We start from the raw sequence: 15132 nt of genomic DNA on the forward strand, positions 1-15132 counted from the left end.
AGAATCATACCCAGTATTCATTTATACTTAGTCCTAAATGCCAGCTGCATTGGGGAGAGCAACAAATACCAATTTGAAAGACTTGATGTTGATGTTTGATGTTGGATCAAACTACTAAACTCCCACACTAAAGGAGAGCATGCTATTTATATTAGTTTCATTGATTGATTGATTGATCGGTGTTTAATGCCACTTTCAACACTATTGTGCTATTTCGTGGCAGTCAGTTTTTATTGATGGAGGAAGCCGAAGTGCCCTGAAAAAAACACAGACCTTCGATAGGAAAACTGACAATCTTAGTCAATTAAGATTGGAGTCGAGTGCACCTGCCCCGTGCGGGATTCGAACTCACCTCAGTATTGACTGGCTAGTGATACAGTATTTCGACTACTTAGACCACTTGGCCACCGAGGCCCCCTATTTATATTAGAGAGGGATCTGAAACTGATATGTGTTGCTATAAAACATCACTGCCTCTCATACACAATTCACGTTTAACCAACAAAATGATAAAACTTGACATATTTTACAATGCAATTTTAACAAGTCACTGTAGCATGACTAGGGGAGGGAATGCTAATTTCGAAACACTAAGATGCAAGAATCAAACAATGCAATAAAAGCAAAATCACTGGAGCATGATTGAGATTTAAGCATCACAAACATAAAATTTCGAAATCATAAATCATGTAGTAAGTGTCAGTCAGAAGAAAACCCAAACTTTGGGATGCATAAATTTATTAATTATTAAACAATATATATTGACAATTAACAAGAAAAAAAAACCAAAATAATTAACAAAAATAACATGTCCTTTAACGTGAGCAAGATTAGTTATCCGTGAGATTACCAAGTTCCTTTTTTTTTGTTTCTAGTTCACCGACCAGCCGAGCATGCCTGACAACCACAGGTATCTGGTACTTTGTATGTTTTGTTCATTGTGGTACCATCAGTACATGTAAGTTTTACTGTTTTGTCTGATGTAGTTGTTGGCTGACAACAGTTACATTTGTTGTTAAATCCTTGCATGATAGCTGTGTATTGTGCATGTGAGGAACAATATCCAGAACATTCCATTAGGTCTTGAACTGGGTCAGTATTTTTACATGTGATACCAATTGAGTTGGTTACTGTAAAGAATCCTACACTTCTTGATGTTTCACGGAACATGAGACGTGGCATACATGTTGAACACTGGGATGCATTTTCTGAAGAAAAAAAAAGATAGATGATAGAGACTTTCTTTTTTTTTCCAGTCAATTCTAAAATTATTTGATTATTAATACCTGCAAAACTTCAATTGCAACTTCCAAAAACATCAAAGCCAGATGTCACAGGAAATTCTAGTTACCAGTTCCTTTTTTTTCCAAAGGGGTAAGATTGATAGACATTTGCCACTAATTTTGACTCATTTTCATTTGAGAATTTATGTTTGAGACTTTTGTTTTTATTTTCTTTCTGTATTTGCAAACTATTTTAAAAACAGATTTACTTGTTTAAACTATATATGTATCTGTACAGTAAACATGGGTACACTATAAGACTTCATGACTGAAAATGTTTGTTAATTGGAAAAAACATTCAGTCAGATAATGGTACATGTACAAACATTTTGTTATGAAAAATGAGTTTTATTCACAATTCATTTAAGAAAGCCCACTTTAGAAATAGGAATAAAAGGAGATATGAGGCATACATTTATGAGAAATAACCCAACAATATTATAAAACCAGAAATGACATATTAATATATATAGGTGAGATGATATAAACTTACGCTTAATAGTAACCTTGCATGTTTGGCAACAACCAGTAGAGTCGTACGATGTTTTATTCTGAAATAAAATCATACATAGCATTTATGGCTATTGAATAGTAAAACAAACCAAGGATATCAAATTTTTAAACCTAAAAAATATTTTTCCATAAGAACCATTTTTTTTTAATTGTAAGGGGTTCTATGGAACCCTTTGTCTCGCCTGCAATTGGTGCTGTCAACGTAAAATTGTAATGTTGACTTAAAAAGTGAGTTCATTTATCAGTCAAATACAGAATTTTTTCTTTAGATGCTATTTCTTGGTCTTGAAGATCAGCTTCTATCCAAATTTTATAACAATCCATCAAGGTTTACAAAATTTATCATGTAAATAAAATTCAATCCAAGACTTTCTGTAAATGTAAACTGTAAAAAACTAAGTCCATCCATCAGAAAAATACTGAAAATGAAAAAAACATATATTTTCAAATGTTTGCTTCTGACATTATTTCTTAATCCTTAATAAAAGAAGAATGTGTCTAAGATACGAATGCCCCTGCTCAAGCTTTGCAATTTTCCAATTTAAGAAGGGGCATGATTCTAGAATGGTAAATGACTCACTGCTCAAATTCAAACACTGTATGCGTGTTGTGGTTCTGAGCATTGTGTATGAGTTTCATAAAATTTGGATGAGACGAACAAACGAACACAAAGTTACAGTGCAGAAACAAATAAATGTGGATAGTGTCCACATGTGGACACAGATGATGCCTCCGCTTGCATATCATATAGTTATAAAGGGACATAACTGAAGAACAGTAAAAGTGACGCTACCCAAAATTGAACTTGATCTGAGTTTTGTGGTAATAAGCAATGTGTGTGTAAGTCTCATAAAATTTGGTTGAGGCAAACTAAAGTTAGAAAACGGAAACAAAAAAATTGTACTTGATCTTAGTTTAATTCTTTGTGGTAATGAATATTGTGTATAGGTTTAATAATGAGAACAGAAACTAAAAATTCAGCAATTTTTCTATTTGTAAACACGCATAACTCTAGAACGGTTGTGTATAAGTTTTATAACATTTGGTTGAGACAAACTAAACAAGAGGCTCTCAAGAGCCTGAATCGCTCATCTGCATTTCAGAGGAGAAGATTTTTAAATATTAGAAAACTTGATGAACAAATTGTGTAAAATTGTCTTTAAAGGGCAATAACTCCTTAAGGAGTCAATTGACAATTTTGGTCATATTAACTTTTTTGTAGATCTTACTTTGCTGAACATTATTGCTGCTTACAGTTTATATATATCTAAAAAATATTCAAAATAATAACAAAAAACTGCAAAATTTCTACCAATTCGGTGGCAGCAACCCAACAATGGGTTGTTTGATTCATCTGAAAATTTCAGAGCTGATAGATCTTGACCAACTGAACAATTTTACCCCTGTCATATTTGCTCTAAAAGCTTTAGTTTTTGAGATATAAGCCAAAAACTGCATTTGACCCCTATGTTCTATTTTTAGCAATGGCGGCCATGTTTGTCGATGGATCAAAACTTCGGATACAATTTATAAACTATATACCCTAAAGAACAGTTAGTTAAAGTTTGAAGGTATTTGGCCCAGTAGTTTCAGAGGAGAAGATTTTTGAAATAGTTTACGACGACGACGGACGCCAAGTGATGGCATAAGCTCACATGGGGCCCGAAGGGCCCCAGTGAGCTAAAAATTCAGCAATTTTTATGTTTATAAAGGGACATAAATCAAGAATGGTAAAAGTGTCGCCACCAAATTTCGTACTTAATCTGTATTATGTAGTAATAAGCATTGTGTATAAGTTTCATAACATTTGGTTGATGCAAACTTAAGTTAGAAAACGGAAACAAAAAATTTGTACTTGATCTTAGTTTTGTGATAATGAATATTGTGTATAGGTTTCATAATGTTTGGTTGGGGCAAACTTAAGTTACAGAATGGAAACTAAAATTTTTGCAATCTTTCGATTAATAAAGGGGCATAATTCAATAATGGTTAAAGTGATACTACCCAAATTCAACTTGATCTGTGTTTTATCAGTGGAAGTCAAAATTAAACATTGCATTGTATAAAGCATTGTTTGTAGTTGATTCAACTATAATCATGGACAAAGGAAGATAACTCAAATTTTTAAAAATTACTTGATATTTAGAATAAAATAATTTTTTTGCAATTTTCCCATTTATAAAGGAGCATAACTCTAGAACGGTTTAAGTGACGCCACCAAAATTCAAACTTGATCTGTGTTTTGTGGTAATAAGCATTGTGTATAAGTTTCATAACATTTGGTTGAGGCAAACTCAAGTTAGAGAACGGAAACCAATTTTGGGACGTACGGACGTACGTACATACAGACGGACAAGGGTAAAACTTAATGCCATCACCGCTACGGCGGGGGCATAAAAAATTAGCAATTTTCCAAGTTATAAAGGGGCATGATGATATTTGCAAATCTGGACCCTCAAACAAGATCAAGTAAAAAAATAAATGAATTTTTGTAGGGTTCAGAAATGGAAAGGCCAAAATCAATCTAAGTAATTTAAAAAGTAAGGTTTTAAATATCACTTTTCACAATTTAAAGGTCTACAACTCAACAATGATAAAAGCTAAAATCGTGAAAATCAAACTTGATCTTCATTTAGTCACAGGAAACAACATATATAAATTTGAAAAGATTTCGTCAAAGCCTTTTCAAGTTATTGAATGGACAATGTTTGGCAGTCGCCCGCCATACATCACCAAATCAATATCTGATTATTTTCCTTCGGTTAAAAATGAAATAAATATTCAAAATTTTGCCTCAGACTAAATCTGAATGTTAACTGTAAAAATCAAAGAGCTTGATCGCTCTGAGGGATACGATTGCCATTGTTTCAATTGATATAAGTATTCTTTCTCAAAAATAATTCAACTGCATATGTATTCCCTATTTAATTCAATCTAATTATAGTTTTTGCACTTTAAATAATGGCCAAAATAACTAAAAGTGAAAAGTAAAAAAAACCAACCAAGTCCAATTACAAGTAATACACAGACAAATGCAATTTTTTATTGCTCTGGACACTGTCTTTTGATTATTACAAGTCTTCTCTTCCATGAAGATTTAACTTGAATGGAATAGTCTATCAACAAGTATACCCCTAACTTGAATGGAATAGTCTATTCATAGGTAATCTATTGATGGCCGAGTTCATTACTGATCTACCCAGATTTTTAACAAAACAGAAATAATAGATGATGATGATGGATGGCTGCATAATGTCCAGCTGCAAATTAATATAATATATTCAGGACAAGAACATGTTAATGTAATATTAACACTACTTTGTACTAGATCAACACACTGAGCCAGATTTTTAACATGCTAGTTCACAAGGTAACAGTCCGCAGGAAGACATGTCACCTTACCTGGACACATTATTCTGACTCCCAGCCAACCAGTCTTTGCTCTTACTCCTTAATGCCACCTGCTTAGCGGAGAAGCAGCAAATAGCAATTTTAAAGTCACTCAAGGCGAACATGCAACCACTAGACCACCGAGACAGTTTTAGAAATAATAGAAAATTAACACACCTAATGATTACTTACATATTAAAAACATTTTAAATGAATTTGACTTTTTTAAAAACATTTGATCAACTGTGAGCGATAAGTGGCATGTAAGTTTCTTACTGTGACTTGACTATGGGTGTTACTGTTTACCTGTACCTATTGTTCAACCAGATTGAAACATTGACAATACAATACGGACATTTAAATTGACCAGTTGGTATTGTTAGATTTAAATCTACCTTGATGTTACCTGTACAGTTTTTTATTCACCTAACCCAAAATTTCAGCATGCTTTTTTCATGAAGTTTTTCTTGACTTAGGATTATTCTATCAAAAAATTGAAAGGATAGAAATATTTTTGGTTTTCATTGTTTTAAATCCTCAGTATTGATAATATTTCTGAAATTTACCAAAAAATCTTAATCAGTAAAATATTTTATAAACTGCATATTAATATGTATGAAAATTGAAACTGTTTTTACATAATAAATGATTCTTTAAATCTTTAACCCTCATACATTGTATTGTCCAGTTGTCAGTGAAACAAGAAATAGCTATTCAGGTGTTTTCAGTTTCAATTTTCAGATGGATTATATGTTGTGCATTTCTTTATAATGTCCCTTCAAGATTTATATTTTGGATTATGATATTTGATGGAATCAATGTGCATAACATATTGGATTCATTTTATTTGAATTCACTTCTCAGATGCCTTTTTATAGTAATTTTGCTTCATGAAATGTGACTTGTTTTTTCCACGAATGGATTGACATGAAGGTATCAAGAGGGAATTAATTCATTCAAAATGTGTTGTGTGGCTTTAACATGATGATGTACATGTAAAATTCATAATAATATTGGAGTATACCTTGCAGTGTTTTTCTTTGAAATCTATTATAAGAGGACTTTTGTGCAAAAAAAACTGTGTTCACTCAAGGAAATTCAATTTGCATAATATGGATTAAGTTATCTAAAAGGTTATAAAAAATCAAAACTTGAATGCAAGAAGGAGAAATAATTTCAACATGTGTCTGTGGCTTTAAATGCAATTTTGAAAACATTTATTATAAATTTTGGGATATATTATAAAAGTGATTCACCTGTTTAAATGGGATATATATCATGGAAATGAAACAAAATGTTAAATTCATATAGTGGATATAGTCCAATGTAGTGATAAAGTGAAAAGAAAAAGTAAAGTATTCCAAAATATTCCTAACGTTTGGATAACGTGAATGTGAAATTGGAAATAATCATTAGAAAGTTCTGGATCTAATATTGTTTAATTGGAACATATACTTTGGTAAACGAAATAAAAACTCAATACTGTGGATATAGTAAAATCAAGTGATATAGTGAAAATATATGAATAAACTTATCCAAAATATTTGTAAAGTGAGGATAATCATTTTAAATATGATAATGGAAATAATCAAATATTGCAAAATTCTGTACCTGTTTTTGGGGATATATATATCATGGGAAATTAAACAGAATATGGATATAGAGAGAAAATCTAGTTATATAGTGAAAAACGTAAACAAATATTCGAAAACTTTCATAAAATTAGGAAAATGTTATAAATTATTTCAGATAAAGAAAATGGAATACTGGATGAGATGTAAAATATCAGTGTCAATATTAGAGTAAATAAAATAGTTCATTCAAATATGATTTTGATATTTCAATATGAATACGCATAAACAATTTGTACAAGGAACATGTCAATAAGTGTAAAAACAAATGTCTAAATGAAGGAATGCACAGTTGTTCTGGTGTTTATTAATCCTGGAAATAAGTCAAGTAGTTCAGATTTCCAGAGAAGGAAAAAAAAATTATTTTGAGTTATTTCCCATTAGAAAAAGCCAAAGAGATATTAAAAAGGTTTTTTTTCAACAATATACAAGAAATCCAAGCACTCATAGTATTTGGCTATGAAAACATTAAGTGGAAATGTAGTGAATTATACAACATGCAACTAAATTCCCTGCAAAAAAAACATATAGTCTTGATCTGGCTTGCTTACTCCTAAAATTTTAAATGACAGGAAAATAAAAATCTGTTTTTCCTTCTAAATGTTGTGTTTTTTTGGCATTTGTATGACCAATTATTTCAGGGAAACATCCATTTCAATAACAAAAAGACTAATAACAATGTTTATTTCTTTACCTGTTTTTGGATTCTCTAATAAAAAACATGAGAGAAGGATTTTTTTATTAAATCCGCAGTTTTTAGTAAATATAAGACCATGAAATAAGTTTGTGTCTAGTTATCATATATAAGTGGTCATATTCTAGCATTATTCATACCATATAAACTAATTTAGACTGAATGCATATTATGTTATTCAACAAAGATAAAAATTGAAGCCTTGATGCCATATTTATAAGTTTTGAAAAACCTATCTCATTTATACTACATCAGTAACAATTAAACAGGTGAAGTGATAGGACAGCATCCAGGTAGACTCTTAAATTAAAATACATGAGTGATCAAAAATATTTTCTTCCCTTTCAATTTGTTTTAAAGAATAATCCTAGATTAAGAAAAACTTCAGGAAAAAAAGCATGCAAAAGTTTTGGTTAGGTGAATAAAAATCTTTACAGGTAGCATCAAGGTAGATTTAAATCTTAACAAAACCAACTGGTCAATTTAAATGTCCCAATTGTATTGTCAATATTACAATCTGGTTGAACAATAGGTACAGGTGAACAGTAACACCCATAGTCAAGTCACAGTAATAGCGTTGATAATATGGAAGACTCCATTTATGCTAAGGGTTTTTTTTACTTCTACTTCTATCATTATGCTGGTTAACTACATTTTTTGAGTTAATAATGCAACAACAATAACCCTTAATAGCGGATTAATAAACTGCTTTGCCGAGCCCAGCTGGATACATCCGCAGAGGTCCAACCCTGAACAGTTGGGGCTAAAATGGACACAATATTCAAGCTTGATACAGATCAGAATTTGGATTGTAATTAAATATGTGACACATTATAGGTTTCTGACACAGAATAAATGTAGTCAAGGAACTTGAAATTGGTTGTATGATTTGAATTTATATTCAACTGAAGATTTCTTGCTGTTGTGCAATACACTGTGCTGTTGCGCAATACTGAGTAAATCTGTTTTCAGACTATATACAAAGAATGATCAAAATAAATTGTGACCCCCAATTTTTTTCTTTGGAAAAATTGACAATTTCTTAAATCTTGAGGAAAAAAAAATTGACCTCCCCCAAAAAAAATTTTTTTTTTACCCACCCTCCAAAAAAAATAAAATTTGAAGAGAATTTTCTTGTGAGGAAAAAAATTGCCCCCCCCCCCCAAAAGAAATTTGTTTGGCCCCTAATTCCTAAACAGTTGGGACCATCACCCCCAAAAACAATCCCAACCTTCCTTTTGTGGTATTGAACCTTTTGGTTAAACCAAATGTCTTCGGACAACGACGACGTGATACCAATATACCACTGCAAATTTTTTTTTCCGTTGTATAAAAACACAGAAAGGACCTTTTGAGTTGCAAATCAATCTATGGCATGGGGAATCCAGAGCAACCATATATTCTCATGCCTCTAAAGGTCAAGAAAACTATGCATGTGCTTAATTACATAAACAAACCGTTAGAATTATGTTTTGATTGAGGACAACATGTCTCTTGCATTTTAACAAAACAGGGGAATTCCCAGTCTGATGTGTTGCTAAATATATGAAACCCTAAATATAGATACTGCTTAATACTGATTTCCATATCGAAAAATAAACTCTAATTAAAAAAAGGAGATATGACGATTATCAGAAGAAAATGACCAGAAAGTTGTTTAATTCAACCTGTTTGTTTGTTTTACTCTTTAAAACACAACAATCTTTGGGATCTGAGTTGTTCCTAAATATAAAGCACAAAACGGTTGACATGAGAGCCTTGGAAAGGAGTAAACCCTAAAAGTCTACAGATTGCTTGACAGCAATCGTATCACAAAAACTAAGTCCATTTATCAGTATAATACAGAAAAATGAAAATTACTATTGTCAAAATTATAATATGCTCTTGATACTGTATTTTGGTCATAAACAAGCTTCTGTCCAAATTTCATAAAATTCCATGAAGGTTTGACAAAGTTTTTGATGACTGAAAAACTTTAACCTCAGACTAAATCTGAATGTTAACTGTAAAAAACTTAGTCCATTTATCATTAATACATAACTAGAGGCTCTAAAGAGCCTGTGTCGCTCACCTTGGTCTATGTGCATATTAAACAAAGGACACAGATGGATTCATGACAAAATTGTGTTTTGGTGATGGTGATGTGTTTGTAGATCTTACTTTACTGAACATTCTTGCTGCTTACATTTATCTCTATCTATAATCATTAATGAACATGGCCCAGTAGTTACAGTGTAAAATATTTTGTAAAAATTTACAAAATTTATGACAATTTTGGTCATGTTGACTTATTTGTAGATCTTACTTTGCTGTACATTATTGCTGTCTACAGTTTATCTCTATCTATAATAATATTCAAGATAATAACCAAAAGTTGCAAAATTTTCTTAAAATTACCAATTCAGGGGCAGCAACCCAACAACGTGTTGCCTGATTGGTCTGAAAATTTCAGGGCAGATAGATCTTGACCTAATGAACAATTTTATCCTTGTCAAATTTGCTCTAAATGCTTTGGTTTCAGAGATATGAGCCAAAAATTGCATATTACCCTATGTACTATTTTTTAGCCATGTCGGCCATCTTGGTTCGCGGGCGGGGTCATCGGACACATTTTTTAAACTACATACCCTAATGATAATTGTGGACAAGTTTGGTTAAATTTGTTTTAGTAGTTTCAGAGGAGAAGATTTTTGTAAAAGATTACAAAAATTTACGAAAAATGGTTAAAAATTGACTATAAAGGGCAATAACGCCTTAAGGGGTCAACTGACCATTTTGGTCAAGTTGACTTATTTGTAGATCTTACTTGCTGAACATAATTGCTGTTTACAGTTTATCTCTATCTATAATAATATTCAAGATAATAACCAAAAACAGCAAAATTTCCTTAAAATTACCAATTCAGGGGCAGCAACCCAACAACGGGTAGATAGATCTTGACCTGATAAACAATTTTACTCCTCATCAGATTTGCTCTAAATGCTTTGGTTTCAGAGATATAGCCAAAATCTACATTTTACCCCTATGTTCTATTTTTAGCCATGGCGGCCATCTTGGTTGGTTGGCCGGGTCACCGGACACATTTTTTAAACTAGATACCCCAATGATGATTGTGGCTACGTTTGGTTAAATTTGGCCAAGTAGTTTCAGAGGAGAAGATTTTTGTAAAAGTTAACGGACGACGGACGACAGATGACGGACGACAGACGCCAAGTGATGAGAAAAGCTCACTTGGCCCTTTGGGCCAGGTGAGCTAAAAATGAAAATAAATATTTTCAAAATTTTTACTCTAGATACTGTATTATGTCATAAACATGCTTCTGTCCAAATTTCATTAAATTGGCATGACAAGGTTTTTGATGTCTAAAAAAACTTTATCCACAAACTGAACCTAAATGCTGACGCTGACAATGGAATTGAGGATTGCTATATCTCACTTTTGCGACATAAATGTTGCAGGCTCAACAAAAAAAAAACAAGAATATGTGTCAACTGGACACCATGCCCCGCTCACACTACCACATTTCAACATATCCAAGATCACTACCCGTTTTTTGCTTGGGTTTTTTTTTGTTTGTTTTAATCTTAAGGTTTCTTATTAGTGTTTTGTGGACTGAAACACGTTTGTCTTTCTGTTTTTTGCCATGGTTTGTCTGTTTCTCTTTGACTTTTGAACTTTGATTAACCCTTGGTATCTTCTGACTCCTTTTTTCAATGTGAAGTGAACTACAAAATCTGGCATATATTTTACAAAACACTTCACCAAAATGAACATTTGTACAAATAATAATCAAAGGTTGATGTAACCTACCTGCTTTCAAAACTTTAACCTGACAGTGATACAGGATGGGTAAACCCACAGACTAGTGAACATAATGCTCCCATACTATTGTAGGCAGGGCATAAAAAAGCATATGACAACATAAACAGTAAAGAGAATATTTCAAACTTCCAGGTTATATTCAAACCATGACTGCACATGATTTAACCGAAACAATGCAGTGGAGATTGTGTGTTCATTTTGTATTAAAAGACTAATATTATAGTTGATACTGTGGAAGTGTAATTATTCATAAAGTACCAAATATTCATGGATTATGTAATCTAATAAAACCACAGAAAAATAAAATAAAGAGCTGTGCCATGAGCACATGATACCCTGTCGCATTTTAGATCGTTTTTATGCTCTAAATGAATTTATATGATCAGCTAGAAAAACTGTGAGCGTTGCTTAAATAGACACCCCCCCCCCCCAAAAAAAAAAGACATGTGCACACAGTGGTACCCATTGACACAAAACATAAATAATTTGGCACAATTTTTGAATGAATAAAATTCTATAACTGTCAACAGTGTGAAAAATGGACAGTTTTCAAAACATTTTCAATGAATAAAGTTACATAACTCTGCAATGTCATATCAGAAATTTATAGATAACAAAACAGAGCTTTTTTCAGTACATATAAACAAGTCACCAAAGTTTCATGAAAACTGCTCAAACATTTTTGAGTTATTGTACAACAACTGGAAAATCCCCCCTTTTTTATGAATGAAGTCCCAATACTCCTCAACAAAAAATCAGAAATTTTCAAAAATCAAAAGGGAACTTATGTCAATATATATAAACAATTCACCAGTTTCACGAACATTTCAAAGCATTTTTGACTTGTAGTCAGAAAAACTGGAAAATCCTTCATTATTTTCATGAAAATTGGTGAAAGTGTTTTTAGAGTTATTGTCCAAAGTGTTGATGAAGGACAGACAACAGTATACCATAATATGTCCTGTCTCAAGACTGGCGTTAAAATCAAAATAAAGGTTACCGTAATCGGGCTTGTTTAGTTCGCACTGGTACATAGTCCGCACCCCCTTCTCCCCACGAAATTTCAGGTAAAAAAACTTTTTGTAACTGTTAGAAAAGGTCTAATGAAACTCCGGTAATTTTAAATCGTGTGTGGTTGTTTGCGGTATTTTCTTGGAAAAACCTATTTTCAATCACAAAACAGAAGCTGAAACTGCTTGTAAATGGTTCTAAAACACTTCACGCTGGTTAAAATAAGTCTAAATCACACAAAAAACAATTTAGAAACTTGTGTATGTTTAAACTGGAAGTTTGAAAAGCACGTGTAAAAGATGAAAAAACCCAGTGAGAGTCGAAATCCATACATAATAGATATCACTATAATACGACTTTGAAAGTAAAACAGTTCCCTCCTTAAGTAAAACAGTGTTTAATATATCTATCACATTAATATTTGAAGGGTCTTAATCTAATACAAAACATATTTGTCAATAGGAAACACCAAAACGGAATGAATAATAACCGATTACGTTTTGTAGTTTACACATCATAAGCTGGTTTACGGTTGTCTTTTTTTACTTTTTTTGTAAGATTTCATTCAAGTAGACACCAGTTTATATTTAGCAATGCTTTGAAAAGAAACGAGAATTTTGTAACGAAGCATTAAATTTTTAAATTTATCAGTATTAATTTAATATTGAATAAAAATAACTGATTAATATGGATTGGGTAAAGTTATTGGTTTGAAAAATGATAAGAGCGCCCTCTACAATGTCAATAACAAACATGGCGGAACGTAAACAAACCACATCGCGAAATTGAAATTTTCTCTCTTATTTCTTGCTTATTGTACTCTATAGTCCGCACCCCTGCTGTCGGGTCAATTTTGGAGAATAAAACCGCGAACTTTACAAGCCTTTTAACGGTACTCTAACTTTTAAGTATTGTTCTTTATGCTTTTTAATTTTTAAAATGGTTGTGTTGTTTATACCAGTAACAGTCTTGTCTACCCTTTGTCATAAAAAACCTATTTCATTTTAAAAGTTTCACATTCAGTCAAGTGTCAGGGTTAGAAAATTTTACGTGACTGATGGTCTAGAATTTGGTGATGTCTTAAGGTTAGATAAGAATCAATTACCAATCCACTATTGCATGATGTCTAATCACTTTATATAACTTATCAACGTATTTTATAGAAGTGACATGACAGGTGTCACATGTGGAGCAGGGTCTGCTTACCCGTAAGGAGCACCTGAGATCACCCCAAGTTTTAGGTGGGGTTGTGTTGCTAAGTCTTTAGTTTTCTATGTTGTGTTTTGTGTACTGTTGGTCTTTTTCTTTTTTAGCCATGGCGTTGTCATTTTATTTTCGACTTATGAGTTTGAATGTCCCTTTGGTATCTTTCGCCTTCCTTTTTAATAAGTACTGTGAAATGTCTGAAAACCAACAACATACTTACACCAGAGCAGGCAGGTAGATCTGTTGTTGGACACCTAATAAAGGTATCTTGTAAGGCATACTGTTGAAAGTCTGGCATGTAAGTGCAGGTTCTTGTGTAACATTTCTTGTCAATTGGCATATGTTGTCCATCCTAAAAATTCATAAACAAATATCCTTTAAAGATTTCACTTTACATTAAATGCAGTCAAAAAATTGTATGTGTCATCACATGTTTGACGGAATGATTAAATAAGTACTACTTTCTACTCATCCTTACAATTTTATAATTCTCAATGTTTGTGTTGATTGAAACTGAAAGTTATAATTTTTGCAATGAGAAGTTTTCTCCTTTTGTTGAAATCTGAATAATTATACTCTGCTGAGAAAGAATTTCATAGAAAAAACAGGAATAACAAACTTTAAGGTAGTTAAAGTTCTCCTCTTTTGTCTAAAAAAAAGGGAATTGATGTCACTTTACCTTATATACAGTTCCGCTCACAACACAACCACTGGGTTTACATTGACCACAACATTCACCAGGTAAATCTACATGTACTTCTCCCTGTAAAAATTAATTTGTATTTAGAATTTGGAGCAAAATTTTACAGTATACAGTAGTTCTCCTTTCATAAAGACACCCTTCAGCAGATGGAAATTAACATTAATTAGAGAGAAATCTATAATGATGGGTTGAATTACATTTCAAAATACAAGGAAACTGGTCATAAAAGAAGAGTGGCTTCTCTTCAGAAAATATATAGATTTGATTGAGAGTAAGGAAAGACTAGAAGATATTTCATAAAATCACTTAAATATTTAAATGCCAATATGCAAGAGCAAATCAAACTGAGTTTATTTGTCAGATTCACTTTTTTCAATAGATTTTGCCGAAATGGGTATAAAAGGTGAGAGTTTTTTTGCTCCGTGTTGAAGGCCTCACTGTGACTTTGAGATGAAGAACAGCAACAAAAGAGCTGTTCCTTTGCTTTTTGTTTGTTTTTTTTTGCTGTGCATGTACTGTTTTTGTGTCATGGATGGATACCCCATATCCTTGTTTTTCTATTATAAAATTAGAGACTTTGAGATAGCAATTTCTTTATGCCCCATGTTCTAAAAGTATAGATATGTCCATGAAAACACATGAAACTGCCAGGTTCTAATTACTTATCATATTATGGACATACCAGTTTACATGATGGGCAGGTCTGTGTACGGCATGAAGTTTCTACTGTTCCATCTGTTCTGTTCATACACTGACAAGACTTACAGTGTCCATCTTGCCAGATATCTCCAGGCTGAAATTGCGATCAGCACAACATATATAATGGGGTCATGTTATTTCCATGGATAATATAAATACACTTATATCCAGTTACTGTG

At 32.2% G+C, this 15132-nt stretch overlaps 1 protein-coding gene across 1 annotated transcript in view; it reads right to left on the reverse strand.

Moving 5' to 3' along the window:
• Positions 1-721: 721 nt before the first annotated feature.
• Positions 722-15132, reverse strand: part of LOC127728961 (mucin-5AC-like) — a 243755-nt gene continuing 229344 nt past the window's right edge. The window contains exons 69-73 of the mRNA XM_052236541.1: positions 14937-15047; positions 14231-14314; positions 13772-13903; positions 1777-1834; positions 722-1208 (exon numbers count right to left, since the gene is read on the reverse strand). Of these exons, the coding sequence (XP_052092501.1) occupies positions 877-1208; positions 1777-1834; positions 13772-13903; positions 14231-14314; positions 14937-15047 (717 nt within the window). The 3' untranslated portion in view covers positions 722-876. The remainder of the gene's footprint in view (positions 1209-1776; positions 1835-13771; positions 13904-14230; positions 14315-14936; positions 15048-15132) is intronic.

The sequence above is a fragment of the Mytilus californianus genome, unplaced genomic scaffold (genome assembly GCF_021869535.1).
Source record: "Mytilus californianus isolate M0D057914Y unplaced genomic scaffold, xbMytCali1.0.p SCAF_2, whole genome shotgun sequence".
Classification (NCBI taxonomy): domain Eukaryota; kingdom Metazoa; phylum Mollusca; class Bivalvia; order Mytilida; family Mytilidae; genus Mytilus; species Mytilus californianus.